This window comes from Dipodomys ordii, unplaced genomic scaffold (assembly GCF_000151885.1).
Source record: "Dipodomys ordii isolate 6190 unplaced genomic scaffold, Dord_2.0 Scaffold11, whole genome shotgun sequence".
NCBI lineage: Eukaryota > Metazoa > Chordata > Mammalia > Rodentia > Heteromyidae > Dipodomys > Dipodomys ordii.
In genome coordinates, this window is record NW_012267227.1 from 8,114,969 (window position 1) to 8,132,569 (window position 17,601).

The window sequence follows — 17,601 nt, forward strand, 5'->3', positions numbered from 1 at the left end:
AATTGCCTAGTGATGTACCAAAAGGGTATACTTACTTGAAACATAAGAAAAACCCTCCACAATTCCATACTGACAAATCAAGAGTAGTTCTGAAATTCTTAAAAAGAAACACTAACTGATCCAGTGTAACAGCTTTACTTCCTACATTAATACACTTCAAAATATCTAAATGAATACAGAAATACAGTATCTGTGGCCAATTGTTCATTACTGAATCATTATCAACCCTTGTTAGACCATATTTCTCATTGTTGCAATGTATAAAATCATTAAAGTATTTGAAAGCTCCATCATAAAAGACAGTGGCACTTTATAAACCACTCTTTCTGCAGGCAAATGTGCTTATAGTTGAACATAATACTCAAAACATTCCCTAGATGTACAATCTCTCCCCCAAACTTAATGGTGTTTCTTCTACATTGACATCAATGATGAAGTATGTAACTGCTTTTCTCCTAGCTTTAACTATTTCTGAGCATTCACCATTCAAACGCCATTCTCAAGGTCACCTATTGTTACAGTTATGAACAATTCAAATGCTTCTAATCTGCCATGTACATTAGAAGCAAAGCTTCCATTTATTTTTTTTAGCCTGAAATGTCCTTAAATTAACAAGGAGCTAGAAAAGTGAAACTATCTGTTGTCATTATCGAGTGTTACAAACCCAAACATTCATGCATCTAGTGGTTCAATTCCTTTGTCTCATTTCAAGTTGGATTGTCTGTTGCTGCAGGGGCAAAACTGCACTACAATTTCAGAGATAATCATTTCCAAAATCAAACTATTGCCACGTAGACAGCTCCGCTGAGAAACCTCATTCAGTTGTTTTTATTGAAAATAAAGTGAAGGAAGAGTGGCAAAATCAGACATTGTCAATGGCCAATGAATTTTGAACATAGATTCCTAACGATTTCAGGGTTATTTCTCCCTTTTTATATACACACCAAAATTAGGTAGTTAAGACTCACAATAAATAAATGGTCTATATGGAGTTGATATACTACAAAAAAGTAGTTTGATGAGCACATGGGTTGGTTTTTAATCTTTATCCATTTAAATGGATAATTGCTCCAAATTAGATGATACCTCAAACTGAATTTTAGAAATATTTTTAGTCAATAGCTGCACAGAACAAGTAACTGACATCCATCCCATACTGTCTAGATGTCACTGAAATCAAAGATTTCTTCCCCACAATTATAGTAGTCACGGGGACTTAAAGCTGTGCTAATGATGCAATTTCACTGTGCCTAAGAGTTATCTCTGTGAGCAAAGAATAAAGGCAAGAACAAGAATACAAAAAGGACAATTTATAATGATTTACAGTTCAGAGGAAGGACCTCAATTAAGAAAGCTTAGTTATATCCCAGAACTACAAAAAGGCTAACTTTAAATTGCTCTGCTATACTTAGTGTAAATTCTTAGAGAAAAGATACAGTGCAAAAGGTGTCTACTTTCCTTTGACGGTAAGCTTAAAAGACAAAATTTAAAATAAATGAACCAATTAATCATTTTGTTCAAATTCAATTCTTGAGTTTTACTTGAAATAATATGCTTGATACTATGGTTTTCACTGGCCCTTATTTTAAAATAAATGGTAATCTTAACCATAACTTCTGATGATTACATCCATGTCCTTTTAATTCTTGTATCAAACTCAAAATGTCTGGCTTTAAACTGTAGTTATGTTAGGCAAAATCCACAAGACTATCAGGTGCAGGAGACAAACAAAGACTGTTCAGAGCAAAGTCATTTAGAAAGAATCTGCAGACCACCAGATTTTGGATTTGAGTAATCTACTTAGATTAGCTTGGCTGTGTCTCAAAAGGACAATTCTAAGATCAAAATATAGGTCACATCCCTAAGAAATAGAGTGAGTAATAAAATCAGTGTCAATTACACAAGCCTTCCAAATTTACATGACGTCAATGGCAATCAGTAGAAGACTGAATAAAGCTTTTCTAATGTGCTGAGCCAAAGCATAAACAAGAAGAAAAAAATGTCATAGATGGTTTTTTTCAATCAGGTTTTGCCAAGAGGTCAAATTGCTTGTTTAACTAAAAAAAGAAAAAAGAATGGCATGCAAACTGGGGGGAAAATGGGCTTATTTTGGACTCAGTAACTTAAAAACGTGCAGTTGAGAAAGGGGAAAAATGAGGCTTCGCATTGAGTAAGGAGTAGCAGGAAAACAAACAAACAAACGAGCCATACACATATGGCTAGGGGATTGTGTCATGACCCTCATAGTACTCTTCCATTTTGCAGAAGATTTTCAAACATCCTCAAGATGAACCCAAGTACTAAAAACAAATTCTGTAATAGCTAAAGGAAATATTAAATTTTAATCAAGTAGTGCCAAAATCTGCCTAAAATCACATGTGTATAACATGCATTAAAACAAATACTAATGGGGGGGAGGGGGGAGGCTGGGAAGGGATGGGAAGGGTAAACAAAGGAGGAGGCTGCAATGCTTGGTAAGAAATGTACACATTATCCTGCCCATGCAATTGTAACCCCTCTGTACAGTATGTTCACAAATAAAATAAAATTAAATTAAAAAAAAAACAAATACTAACTCACAAGAACCCCTGAAATAATGCCTCTTGGTCCCCCCAGAAAACATATAATACTTGAGGTCACACAGACATTGTCAAAGCTGACAGTTCAAACACCGTAACCTCTTGTTTGACGCCAAAAACAACAGTGCTCTGAGAAGGCCCCAAATTTCAGAATGATGGCACTCAAGCTGGACTGAAGAAGAAAAGCTCCAGACTCTAAGAAATCAGGGGTTTCCTTCTAGATACTTACATGTCCTTGGATAAAGGGATAAAACAAACTCAGAGCCATAGGCTTTAGGAAGACTACTTATAGAAAAATCAACTTACCCATCAGATTTGAGTTCATGAAAGGTGTTGGAGACAAGCCTTCGTGGGCCCCTAATCGACTGTCATTCAAGTGATCACTGTAATGAGGGCTGTCTGTAAAACCCTAGGGGAAAGAAAGACCAGAGTATTAAAAGAGATTATGTGATAGTCATGCTAATTGAGCAGCACAACACTCACCTAGTTGAAGTACAGACAACCGGTCATTCCTAACAAAGTTTCTGGTTAATCACTTGAAAACCTAAATAGCTGCTTTTACTCCTAAGGTTTTAAAGTAAAAAGAAAAAGGTTACTTTTAAATTTATTGTTCTTAAAATTAAAGAATTTCTGAAAACAAATACTAGCTAAGTATGCTGTTTGCAAAGTGAAAGGGAGCTATACAAATTTTATAAAGGATTACTAAAATTATCTCCAAAAGACAAATTCTATGGATTAAGAAAAAAAAAGGAGAGAAAATCTACTTCTAAGTTGCAAAGAACTACAAAAAAAAACAAAAACAAACAAAAACCGCTCTGTCCATCTTCCCACTCTTCCTCTCTTCCCAAGCTTTACAAAGCATAACACAACTGCAGCAGTTAGTATTATCCCCACCTTTGGTCCACAGCTCCTCCCAGCCCTGGAGCTCCTGCAAAACAGCTGGCCACTTCCCTCTTTCCGCCCAGACCCACCTGAGCTCCCACTTACTTCACTTCCTGCCCCAGATCCTTCTGCTACCTAGATAGGGACAGGTGCCATTTGCTCCCTTCTTGGGGGAAATATCGCTCCTCTAATAAACCTTATAATAATCTTTCTCCTGTGCCTGCCTGCCTCTGTGTGGTCTCCTGGCATGGATGTGAGGGATCCTTCAGTAGCCTTAGCTAAAATAATAGAAATTATCCATTATCTGTATTTCTAAAACTAACTCACCAACAATATACTGAAAATAAACCCTTTGCTAAATAGCAAACAATATATTTAACAACAACAAAATTTTTATTTGAACTCCTTTTAGAACTAGTATATTATCTCATAGAAACTGAGCCATGTAAAAAAATATTTAATAAAAACAGCTCATTTATGTCTGAAAATGCAAGACCACAAAAATATATTATGATTTCATAATAGCTGTTACTAAATTTCTTTTTGTACTTTAACATATGTATTTTAAAACAAAGGGAGTTCTATGAGCTTTGACAATACAGTTATTTCTTCCACATCGGGTGATATTTAATTTCTTTCCTTTTGCTTAGTGTCAGCTGTTCCCTCTTTCCCCACTCATTCCCTCCTTCCCATCACTGCTACTGAGTTGCTTAGTTCTCTTTGATCAATGTCCACAATAAAAACAATTTGCCCCATGAAGGTTAGAATGTATTTGTGACTTGAACTAAGTATCACTATCCCACAATACTGTGAAATTTCTCAAATTTCTGTAATCACTTAACCACAATAAAAAAATTGCAAAAACAAAGGGAGAAAAGATAATAAAGTTCCAAAATTCCTACAGATTAAAAAACTATCCTGGTTCTCAGATTCTTGCTCTTTTTTTTTTTTTTTTTTGATCCGGTCTTGGGCCTGAACTCTGGGCCTGGACGCTGTCCCTCAGCTCTCCAGCTCAAGGCTAGCGCTCTACCACTTGAGCCACAGTGCCACTTCCGGCTTTTTTTTCTACTTATGTGGTGCTGAGGGCCTCATGCATGCAAGGCAAGCGCTCTACCACTGAGCCACCTTCCCAGCCCCAGTTCTCAGATTCTTACACAAAGTATATCATCACCTCCAAAATGATACTGTTTCTAAATAGAACTTTGAATACTAGTTAATGAAAACTCCAAGTGACAACCACCCCTCTCCTAAATTAAAACCATCATATCAAAGATCAGAAAAACTTACATGAGGCCCAAATAAGACAGAAAAACTGCTCTGCCTGGCAGAAACCAGAAACCACCCAAATCCTCTGGGACTATAAAATCATTCATCACTAACATTTATCACTACCCAGACTACAGGCTAACTAACATTCAAGAAGACGCTAATAGGGCTAAAACTGTAGGCATGCTGTCACTTTAACCAAAGGACTAGGAGTAACTGTCAAATCTTCACAATAGCTCATGGATTCATGTCACTACTCTTTCTGCTGTTCTGCTTTAAAATTAACCTTCAGAGAATGTGAAATCCCAAATGAATCTGTTTCAGTTTTATCTACTTTATAATCACTGATACACATGTGGCAGACACTGAAGACATACTTGGATGACGTTTACACCTGATATGACCACCAGGGTGTCCCCAATAACCACAATCAAAGTCCCATGCAGGAGAAGAAACACACAGAATAGGATGGCTTTTACCCAAGGTCTTTCCACAGAGTTGCTTCTATTCTGAAGTGAACACTGCTACTGTGCAGAGTGATTTACCATCGTTTCACATACATCTGGGTATTCTTGCCATTCTTAGAGTCAACACAAGGCATTACAACCTGAAAAGTACTCACTAAAACATGGCTTGTCATCCTAAAAGAATATTATTCTAGAAAATGCTAACTGTGATGTTTGTAGGTCAGCCACACTGTCCACACTAAAGCTGGATGTGAAGAATATATGAATGTATAAATTGGAGAGAATACATATTCTTATATATGTATACATTCGTTCAAAGATATTTTATTTATCACCAGTCCTGGGGCTTGAACTCAGAGCCTAGGCACTGTCCCTGGGCTTCTTTTGCTCAAGGTTAGCACTCTTATCACTTTAGCCACAGTGTTACTTCTGGCTTTTTCTGTTTATGTGGTACTGAGGAATGGAACCCAGGGCTCCATGCATGCTAGGCAAGCACTCTACCACCAAGCCATATTCCCAGCCTAGTCCAAAGATTTTTAAGTAGAAAGTAAGTGTCAAATAGGCTTCAATGAAAAATAAAAACGGGGCTAGATCACAAGAAATTTAAACAGCATGCTTCTTAACACATAGAATTAGGTATAATTCTAATTACAGGTCATTAGGGAGAAAAGGATGAACTAAGAAAATATATAATTTATAGCTACCATAAATTCAAATGGCAAAAAGGTATGATTATATAAGTCAGTGTGATCCTGGAGCAAACAAAGTTAACAGGAACAAAGCAAAATAATGCATGAACCTGCAGGGAAGTGAAGAAACTAGTAATAACATCAAATAGCAATCAATCATAGTACATATTTTTACCTGATAGAAAGTGACTATTCTAAGGATTGAGGATGAGGCTCAGGGGGAGAGCTGGCCTACTGTGCGCAAAACACTGATTGGTCCCCCCCACCTGAGGAAATAAAAGGGAGTTACAATACTACTAAAAAGTTCAAACTGAACCCTTTAAAGCTTCTAACTAAAAAAATCTGAATTCTGGTCATGTGTGATAGTGGATGCTGGCAACCTCAGCGCTCCAGAGCCTGAAGCCGGACGTTGACGAGCGTGAGGCCACCCGGGGTTACATATATAGCAAGACCTATCTCAAAAAACCAACAGAACAAACAAACAAAAACTTCTGAAGACTAATATCACTATGAAAATAACTGCTAAGAAAATTAAGACTTGCATATGGTAAGTGATATACATTATGAAAAATAAAGCAAAACAATCAGAATTATCTATTGTACTAGCTTTTTAGCCACTCTATACTACTGGCCACAGCCTATTTTCAAACATTCCTTAAAAAATTACTGTTCCTGTCTCATGATAATGAATAGCATATAAGATTAACAACTGATTATATTACTAATAAAGGCTGAAATGGGAAAGGGGAGAACAATGAAAGGCATGAATGATCAAGATGCATTCTTCACATAAAGGGACATGTTAAATTGAAAACTGTTCATAGAATATATGAAGACGACATTTTAAAAAAGATAATACATGGAAAGATACAAAATCTGTTCAATTCTATACTTAAAATCTACCTTAATTATTATTTAGTGTATTTTAAACAGTTCCATCTATATAACACGTCTTAACAGCTTTGACATTTTGAAATATGTTCTACAAAATGCATTTCATAATGTTTTTCTCTGATCATTGTATGGCACAAGAATTTAGAAATGGGCCAGGAAGGTGCTCAGTGGTAGAGTGCTTGTCTTGCATGCATGAGGCCCTGGGTTCGATTCCTGAGCACCATATAAGCAGAAAAAGCCGGAAGTGGCACTGTGGCTTAAGTGGTAGAGTGCTAGCCTTGAGCTGAAGAGCTGAGGGACAGCAACCCAGGCCCAGAGTTCAGGGCCCATGATCGACTAAAAAACAACAAATAAAAAACAACACAGAACTTAGAAATGTTAATCTTTGCTACAAGAGAAAACTCATGAAGTTACTGATCAAAGTTGTTTCTATATTTATATAAATAAGACATAATCACCTTTGTTACAAAAACCCAATGATAAATGGACTGTCTATCTGACCTATCTATCTACCTAATTAATCTTCCTACCTACCTATTTTGCAGAAACTTACTATAAAGTTTTCAGACACAAAAACAAGAACTCAACCAGGTATGATGGCTCACACCTGTAATCCTAGCTTGAAAGGCAGGAATTCAAGGATGATGACTCAATGCCAGCCAGATCATAAAAGTTCAAGAGACTCCATCTCAACCAATAGCTAACCACACCTGTCAACATCTATCTGCCTGCTTGCTTTGAGTTCTAATATTTTCAATGGGTGCTATCAATATGTATCTTAGATGAGCTTATCAACGCTTACCAGTTTTCTCTTTCCTTCTCTTCACTCCCTTCTGCCTGTTTTCTTCTTCCTTTCATCCTTTCTTTTCTTTCATCTTTTCCCTGTGTTTTCATGTTTCATGTAGTTACACATGAGATTTAAAAATTGAAATGTCATTGGAAACTGTAACAATGCGCATGTAAACATATGTAGGCACTCTGCTAGACACCTGGATACATGATGAATAAAACACAATCTTTGCCTTCAAGGACACTGAGAGTGAAAGAAGAAAAATAATATGAAAACTATTTTAATCAGCTGATAACTTTTTCATGCAATCCAAGATGTTCCACATTACCACTTCTAAGGTATGATTAGTATTATTAAACTCCTATTATTAGTCTAAGGCACAGGATGGACTGACAAGTAAAATTTTAAATGAAGCCCAAGTCACTCTGCCAAATTCTAAGTTAAACTTCCTGGGCTGAGTATAAATAGCTTATATGTCCATATACCAGCCCAGCTCCAAGTATGAACATCAAAGCAAAGTGCACTGCCAGAATGGCAGAAAAAAATAGCACTGATTTCAATAAAGAAGGCCTATTAATTTACCAAAAAAAAAAAAACTGTTGTTAATTAGAAAACCAAAGTGTCAACAAGCACACCTCTGGTGACACTGTGAACATTACAGCTAATTCTAGTTGAGAACCTGCTATGCTCTAGCTCTGTGCTAGGGTCTTTCATGTGTCAGTTAAGTTAACCTTTATGTTTAATACTATCTCTTTTCTATGTCATGGAGGAAAAAAATATCTTAAAGAATTCAAATAATTTTAACCAAATCAGAGAATAATAGAAAACTGATTTAACTTCCTACATAATTAGTAAAGATTTACATGCTGGTCACTTTTTTCTTTTAAATCTCCACCACCAAAAAAATGTGTTAATGTGATTCATAGACACGTTAATAGAGAATCATTTTCACTAAGCCAACTATTCCCAAGGTCTTAGAAAACCTTTATACTTAAGTACAAACTTATTGCTATTATTAGGGTGTTGTACAGAGCAGTTACCATTTAATAAGAGCCTTTATGCTTTTAAAGAATGTGAGACCCAAGAAATTTGTTTATATGAACTATAGCTATTGATTTATCATGTCAGAAAAATTAACCTGAAAAAAAACACAAGAACATAAAAGAATACACTTATTTAACCTCATGACGTATGATGTCAGAGCAAAGATATCATCATTTATCATGTAGCCACTGAAAGCCTCACAAGTCAGGAAAGAATAAAACTGAAATCATAAATCAAGTTTTAGTAGTACAGTGAAAACTATGTTAACCTTGTGAATACTCTTAAAACATCTAAGAGACACCTAAAATTCTCTGGAATATACTAGGTAAAGTGCTGGGTTAGACTATTGGCTATATTGAAAAACAGACAATTCTTAGGACTGCTTACTACCTTGTATGAATCTAGATTCTCTTATTGGCTGAATATTGTAGCCCTCATTTCAGAGGCCAGGACAAAACTAAGAAATCAACAAGCCATCTCTAAAATCACACAAGTATGGTAATTGTCTAATTGTACTATGTTAAAGAACAGATTTCTGGCTATAGGCTCTAAAATATCAATAATCAATTATCTGCAGAAAGTTTGTAATAAGAAACAAATTGGATAGCAAAAAGGGTATCAAAATTCCAAGGATCTCTTAAGGAAGCAAAATTTTCAGCCTTGTACAAGATAGTAAGAGGACAGCCAACAGGAAACTAAGGTCTTCAGCAACTCAAAAGGAACTGCATTAGTCAACAATTACATCAATTTGACTGACAGTAGATTCTTGTCCCATTGGTCCTTCAAATGAAACCCTAGCTCTGACCAGTATCCTCTTATGAGATACCAAAGCAGATAACCAAGTTAAACCTGTCAGACTCTTTGCCCACAAACACTGTGAAATAAATGAATGTGCTGTTTTACACTGGTAAGTTTGTGCTAATTTAACACAGTAAGAGATAACTATACTTGATGTACATATGTGAAAACAGAATTGTGAAATCTGAGGGGATAAGTGCATCTGGGATAAATGGAAGAGGGCAGAATGATGGATGGGGTTAACACTGATCGATACACTGTACACATAAAATGACAAGCTGAATTGAAAGCCCTTCACATAACTACTTAAAGATAATAAAAAGATAACATTATGATGCAAATATTTAGTAACAAAATATTATGAACATGTCAGTCAACTCAACTTAGATGAAATGTTAAATTTCTTATACAACACAAACTGACCCAACTAATTCTGCTTTTTAAAAAAGATAAGTTGAAGGACCCAAACACAATATTCACCTGTGCAATATACTGGCTTTTTGTTTTGGAGTAAGTCATTTAAAAAGATGACTTGAATAGCCTTTTATCTACTAATTTAATTCAAAATCAACCAAAAAAAATCTAAACACTTAGATATTTTCAGTAGTAAGTGCTACTAAATATTTAAGAGCAAATACCAATTGTATAAAAGTTCATCTAGAAAGCTGAGTAAGAAGTAATCATTCTCAGCTGATTTTCTAAGGTCAACATCATTATGACACCAAATATAGAAAAAGACTAAAATAGTACAAGAAAGAAGGAAAAACAAACCCCACAGATCAATATTGCCCAACTATAAATATCTGTGACATTTCAGCAAACTGAATCCAATAATATATGAACAGGTCAGTAACAAAGGTATTTATCCTAGGAATGCAAAGTTGCTCTAAACTTTAAAAATCAATCAAACAATTAATGGCTCTTATACTAAAAATAATAAAAAGAATCTTCAACAGATGAAGAAAAAATTATAAAATTCAGCATCTATGTTTAGTAAACAATCAATAAATTAGGAATATAGAGAACTCCTCAAATAAGTCACACCAACAAAATCTACAAGTAACATCATATTTATCTCCAAGATCAAGGACAAGGCAGAGCTGCCCACGTTTATCAAACTGCTCAATGCTGAATTATCAATTATGGCCAGTTCAAAAAAGATAAAAAGAAAATAAAAGCTGGGCGCCGGTGGCCCACGCCTGTAATCCTGGCTACACAGGAGACAGATCTGAGGATCATGGTTCAAAGCCAGCCCGGGCAGGAAAGTCCATGAGACTCTTTTTTTTTTGGGGGGGGGGGGCTGGGCACTGTCCCTCAGCTCTTCAGCTCAAGGCTAGCGCTCTACCACTTGAGTCACAACGCCACTCCCAGGTTTTTTCTTTTTGCTTATGTGGTGCTGAGGAATCGAACCCAGGGCCTCAAGCATGCAAGGCAAGCACTCTACCACTGAGCCAACTTCCCAGCCCCCATGAGACTCTTATCTCCAATAAACCACTAGAAAACCAGAAATAGCATGATGGCTGGAGCCTTAAAGCTCTCGCCTTGAGCTGAAGAGCGCAGGGACAGTGCTCAAGCCTAGACTTCAAGCCCCACCACTGACCCTCTCCCCCCAAAAAAGACCCCCAAATTAGAAATGAAAGTTCATTTCTCATTATTGATGAATACATACTGCCCAAACAGAAAATCCTTCAGATTTTACCAAAATCCTACTACAATGAAAATAAGTTGATATAACAAGATTAATATACAGACCAACTGTAGTTCTTTATTATCAGATATAAACCAAAAATGAACTTTTAAAACATTTCTTTTTTTTTTTTGTCCGGTCGTGGGGCCTGAACTCTGGGCCTGGGCGCTGTCCCTCAGCTCTTCAGCTCAAGGCTAGCGCTCTACCACTTGAGCCACAGTGCCACTTGCGGCTTTTTTCTTTTTGCTTATGTGGTGCTGAGGAATCAAACCCAGGGCCTCGAGCATGCAAGGCAAGCACTCTACCACTGAGCCACCTTCCTAGCCCTTAAAACATTTCTAACAGTAGTATTTCATCTAAGATTATGGTTATTAAAATGAACAGAAGGTATGAAAGACCTGATCACAAAAAACTATGAAGCATTATTAAGAGAAATTAAAGACTTAAAATAGCAAGATATGCCATATGGGTTAAAACTCCACATTGCTAAGATGTCAATTACCCTCAAATTGACCTGTAGATTTGATGCAATCCCAACCAAAACCCTCAAAAGCTTTGTAGAACCTTGATACGACGGTTGAAATCTTTTTTCAATTTGGCTGAGTGTGGTGATGCATGATTGCAATCTCAGATACTGAGGAAGATCACAGTTCAAGGCCAGTCCTGGCAAAAAAATTAGTGAGACTCATTTCATCAATCAAGTTGAAGATGGTTCACAATATAATCCCAGCTATGTGGAAAGCACAAAGCAACATCATCATGGTCTGAGGGCAGCCCCATGAAGAAAGCACAAAATCCTACCTAAAAAAAATAAGTAAAGGGCCAGGCACCAGTGGCTCACGCCTATAATCCTAGCTACTGAAGAGGCTGAGATCTGAGGATCTCAGTTCAAAGCCAGCCCAGGCAGGAAAGTCCGTGAAACTCTTATCTCCAATAAACCACCAGAAAACCAGAAGTAGTGCTGTAGCTCAAGTGGTAGAGCACTTGCCTTGAGCTGAAGATTGCAGGGACAATGCCCAGGCCCAGAGGGATGGTAAGGGAAAAACAAAGGAGGGGGTAACAATGCTCAATAGGAAATGTACTCATCATCTTACTCATGTAACTGTAACCCCTCTGTACAAAATATCTTTATAAAATATATATTAAAATAAATAAAAATAAAGTAAAAGCAAGTGGAGGTATGGTTCAAGTGCAAAGCACTTGCCTAGCAAGCATGAGACTTGACTGCATTCGGTTCAAGACAGCTGGTATTTAATTGCTTCATCACAAAAATAGTTTCCTAAACTCGAAGGTATAGTCTCTTCCAAGTACCGTGTTGGTTATGTTGTCATTTACATCTAAAATGTCCCCCAAAAGGGGACATGTGTTGAAGGCTTTGTGTCCAAAGCAGCAAGCACAAAACTGGGGCTTCTGAAATATGAAGGCTCTGACTAGGATGGGTTCGTAATTTGCAGGGTTATTGGGAGGTGATTGAAACCTGGGAGTCAGAACTGAGTTGAAGGTCCTCTGGGGAGGAGGGTGCTCTTGAACACTATATATTGTTCCAGCCCCTTCCCCTACCACAACATCATCTTTCCCCCTGCATGGGAGGAGCAGATTCACTCCACCACATGCTCTCTACCATTAAGACTGCTTCAACATGGCCGGAAAAAAAAAAAAATGAATCAAGTGTCCATGGACAGAAACCCCCTAAAAACATGAGATGAAAAACTTCTTTCATCCTTTCTCAGGTACTTTATCACCATTACAGAAAAGTGTCTAATACATGATACAAAACCACATTAGAATAATTATCTTAACTGATAAATGAACTAAGGCTTAAAGCTGAAATACCTGTTTAATATATTGAAAGAGAATATTTTCATCTTCTATTCTCTGCATAAAACTGTAAGAATATATAGCAGCAGAAGCACATCTCCAGAGAAACTGACATGCTGCTACGTAAGTCTTTGTGAACATAAGCTCATGTAAGGTCTCAGAGTACATAATAAACCTTTTAAACAGACTGAAAGGACTGACGCCTTTTCTTAAATGTATAAGTCATAGTCTAAGGATATAGACTCTAAGTATATAGACTCTAAGCACGAGTTGCCCCATTTCCCCCTAAAATCTCTTAAATCCCAAGATCTACAATGCAAAACTTTCCCCATAGCTTTTATGTACATAAACAAAATCTAGTTTTTCTGATGTACAGGACTTATTGGGCATTTAAAAACTGTAACAGTTCGTCAACTTGTTTGGGACATGTTCCAAGAATTCAAAACAGCTGTCTCTCCAAGGAACATTCAAAACTCATAAAATTCCTAACATGGTTTTATATCACAATGGACATGTAACTTTGCATGGGCCAAGATGTAAAACTAGGAACAACACTTATAAATTGTAGGTATGTGCTACATATTAAAAAAAAAAAAACTTGTCCGTTTAATCCTTACATATTTCTTAGGTCAAAGCTCACAAATTAACTTGTCCACATCAAATCTAAGAGCAAAGACGGGACACAAATCTGGTTGATTTGGCTTTCAGCTTGTGGATTTATTTTTTTCTTTTTTCTGTTGTGGTTTTGTTTAACATTTAAAATAAATAAGTTTTTGAAAGAAATAATACTAGCAGAGAAAGCCAAGCAAGAACATGAAGTCCTGAGTTCAGGATCCAGCACTGCCATGAAACAGTACTAACAATTAAAAAAAAAAATCTATCTAAGCACTGGGAACATGTGCCTGTGATCTTAGCCACTCAGGGGGCTGAAATATGGAAGACCTCCAGTAGAAGCCAGCCATGGTTCAAACACCTGAAAGACTCTAGTTCTCATTATCTAACAAAATTGCAGACCGGTGTCATGGTTCAAGTGATAGACTATCAGCCACAAGTAAACAGAGTTCAAGGCCCGGGGTTCATGACATGTTTTAGAATATCTTTCCTTCAAGTCTGGACAAATAAGGAATAGCTAACTGTTTAAGGCCTCTCATACTTTGGCAAGTACATAATAGAAAGAAACAACAATAGAAAGAGACAATAATTTTATTTTATTTATTTATTTATTTTTGGGTCCGGACGTGGGGCCTGAACTCTGGGCCTGGGCGCTGTCCCTCAGCTCTTCAGCTCAAGGCTAGCACTCTACCACTTGAGCCACAGTGCCACTCCAGCTTTTTTCTTTTTGCTTATGTGGTGCTGAGGAATCGAACCCAGGGCCTCAGGCATGCAAGGCAAGCGCTCTACCACTGAGCCATCTTCCTAGCCCCGAGACAATAATTTTAGAGGCATACAACCTACATACAACTCATAGATGTTTAGTTTTCTGGTGATTTGTCTTTTCTAAACCTTATTTTCCTCACCTCTAAAACTAAGAACCTACATTTGTAGGTCAAAACAGGTAACACTGGAGAGTGAAGCTTGTGAAGTATACTATGATAAACAATAGTTACAATTATTTATTAATAAAAATAAGCTAAGTAAAGCTAAATATTTGTTTTGTTAGAATATTCCCTAGAAGTTTAATCTCATGAACAAGAAATCTCTATACTGAGAAAACACTAAGAAACTGCTAAGAAAATAAGACTGAGCTCAATGATTACAAAAGAAAGTCTAAGATGGGGCTGGGAAGGTGGCTCAATGGTAGAGTGCTTGCCTTGCATGCGGGAAGCCCTGGGTTCGATTCCTGAGCACCACGCCCAGAGTTCAGGACCCATCACCGACCCCCGCCCCCCCCAAAAAAAGTCTAAGATAAATAGATTAAATCAGTCCTGATGAAGATGTTACAGGCATATAAAATTAAGAAAAATTCACAATAGGGCAGGAAACTGACAGGAAAGTTCTTCCCCAAAGTATCTGTGGTAGAGCATATCAACGCATTTGTCTCTAGAAAAGAATGGCTAAACAGGAAAAACAGAAGCCTTGATTGGCTTAAAACAGGATAATGGACAATCCAACCAGTATGTGATTTATTTCACCTTAAATATCTCCTGGCAACATGCGATGGGTTATCATCATAACCCAACTTTTTCTTACCCAAGAATATGTAGATTAGTTTGTATGCAGATACTGTTTGGAATACCAAACATTTCTAACAAACAACGTTTACTACTGAGGGCTTATTTAAACCTAACATCAAAATACACCCTTTTCTCACAGGCAGGTTTTTCCCTTTCCACATTTAGAACAGTCTGAAGGAGCAGTTACATAACAAAACAGATCAATGGGAACATAGATGCAAGATATAGAAACACTTACTTTACTTCTCTGTCCCTTCTGTCTTGCTTTGCTATTTAACTGCTTCATCTTGTGTTTTGTACCTGAGATCAAGAGGCATAAAACACTATTCAAAATTTGTGGGTCCTTTCTAATTAGTGCATATGAATTCCTAATCACTACAAAATCTGTAACCTTTCCCCTTCAAAAATAGAAAGAATAACAATAAATAATTTAGAGAAAATTATCTATGCTACAGGAAGAAAAGCAATACTAAACTTTATTATACACTAATGCTGACAAACAAGGAACAACAAATAAAAAGCTGCCTTTAGCTTCTCACACCATTTCTCCCCAGTAGAGGGGAAAATGTTAAAATTAAATATTCTGGTAGTTATTTAACACAACCACAGCTAACTTGTCACATACAGTCTAAAATCCCGGGGGAGTTTAATTCAGGAGTTCAAGATTCTGTGGATGGAGTCCATTGAATTTCACATCTTTCCCAGTCACCTAAGTTTTGTCAGCTGCTTCACCCATCCACTTTGTAACATTCCTTTTCTTTCCATTACTCTTCAATCTGGCTGCTATCACCCTGCCCAAATGTAATTTCTTGAATGGACCTATAAATCAATCTTTGCTGATCAACTTATTGCTTGCCACAGTTTTACTTGGGACTCATCTTTAATACAATAAATTAATCCTTATAAAAAATTTGAAGGTTTTAAAATCTGTTATTATCTGTATAAATCTCTTTTTAATTGGCTCTTTATTTCCTAAAGATGGACTGCATTTTTCAAACACAAAGGTTACCTGGCTCTGATCTGTCTATGGAATTTAGATCTGGGGAGCATTTTTGTCCTTATGTTCTGACTATTCCATATTTCCATGCTGTCTGTCTCTCTCTCTCATTCCTCCCTCTCCCTATCTGTCTGTCTGTCATTCTTTTGGCAGAACTGGGGCTTGTGCACTATCACATAAGCCACACCCTCAGTCCTACTTCAATTCCAATCATAACAAGGTCTTTGCTCATTGTTCTACTATTATTCAAACACGTCTTCCTCTATTAACTCTTTTCTGATCACTGAAAGTAACCAATTATATTATCACTTAAGTAACCAATTATATTATTTTGGTAATTATGAGGTACCTAATTTATAGCTTCTATATTGCTATCTTTAATTATAACTAAAATAATACACATACATATTTTTAAACATATGTTATCAACTAAAAGTACACACTAATTTAACTTTTGACATTTCAGGAACTAAATGCATTTACCAATCTCTGAATCCCTGCTTGTTTAGAAGCAGGGAAACTAACTAGAAATGGTAATTGGGTGCTAATCTGTTCCCAAAGGGAAAGAACCCTAACTATTCTAGGGATTCCCATTCTGCTGTCAAATGTAAATCAACCTTCTAAAACCCTAGTCAGTATAACTCTTCCTGAGGTCAGAATGACCTCTTTGGAGTTTGTATAGATAGGACATGACAGGTACCAAGGCTTTCTTATCACTATCAAACTCCTATCTACAAATGAGAGTGGCTCTTAGCCAAGTTTGTCCACATGAATGAAAAGATACTGAATACCCACTAAGAATACAGACAGCACTAAGCAAAATTGAAGTTCTCTGTAGCCTCATCTGGCAGAAATGGTCCAAGAATCACAAAAGAAATTATGTGAATCTCATCTACATAACCTTATAGACTAATTTTAGTCTCCACAGACTGAAAACTATATTCTCACTCTTGGTGAACTTTATTTTCATTTCCCTTATCCCAAGTACTCTGCTGTGGCTTTGTGTATAAAATTCAGAAGCCTAGAGCAACTTCAAAATCTTTGTGCCCTCATATTTTCACTTTCTCTAGGATCTGATGTGTCAGCTTGCTGTTGACATGTGTCTCTGACAAATGTTCCCTGAAATGATCCCTAAGGTAGCAGACTTCTGCTACGGGTAGCAGAAGTCTTAGCAAGTATTACAAGGAAAGACCACAAAACAGATCTGCTCCTTTCTCTTAGTAAAAAGTCCCTGAAATTACATTGTGCTGAGTCACAGGCAGCCAAAGAAGTCTCATCTCCACTAATAGACTTAGGTTTGCAACTCCAGTGAAGTCATTATTAGCACTTACTCCATTCCTATCCATGGAAGAAAAACTTTGAGATAAGAAGAATTATCTTCGCCCAAGCCCAAAGTTCAAGCCCCACAGAAGAAGAAGAAGAAAGAAGAAGAAGAAGAAGAAGAAGAAGAAGAAGAAGAAGAAGAAGAAGAAGAAGAAGAAGAAGAAGAAGAAGAAGAAGAAGAAGAAGAAGAAGA

The 17,601-nt window shown here is 36.7% G+C and overlaps 1 protein-coding gene across 5 annotated transcripts in view; it reads right to left on the reverse strand.

The window, feature by feature from the left end:
* Positions 1-17,601, reverse strand: part of Tcf12 (transcription factor 12) — a 280,237-nt gene that overhangs the window by 165,242 nt on the left and 97,394 nt on the right. For all 5 annotated transcript variants that reach the window (XM_013010144.1, XM_013010143.1, XM_013010141.1 and 2 more), the window contains exon 4: positions 2,886-2,988. In XM_013010144.1, coding sequence (XP_012865598.1) covers positions 2,886-2,988 — 103 coding nt within the window. The remainder of the gene's footprint in view (positions 1-2,885; positions 2,989-17,601) is intronic.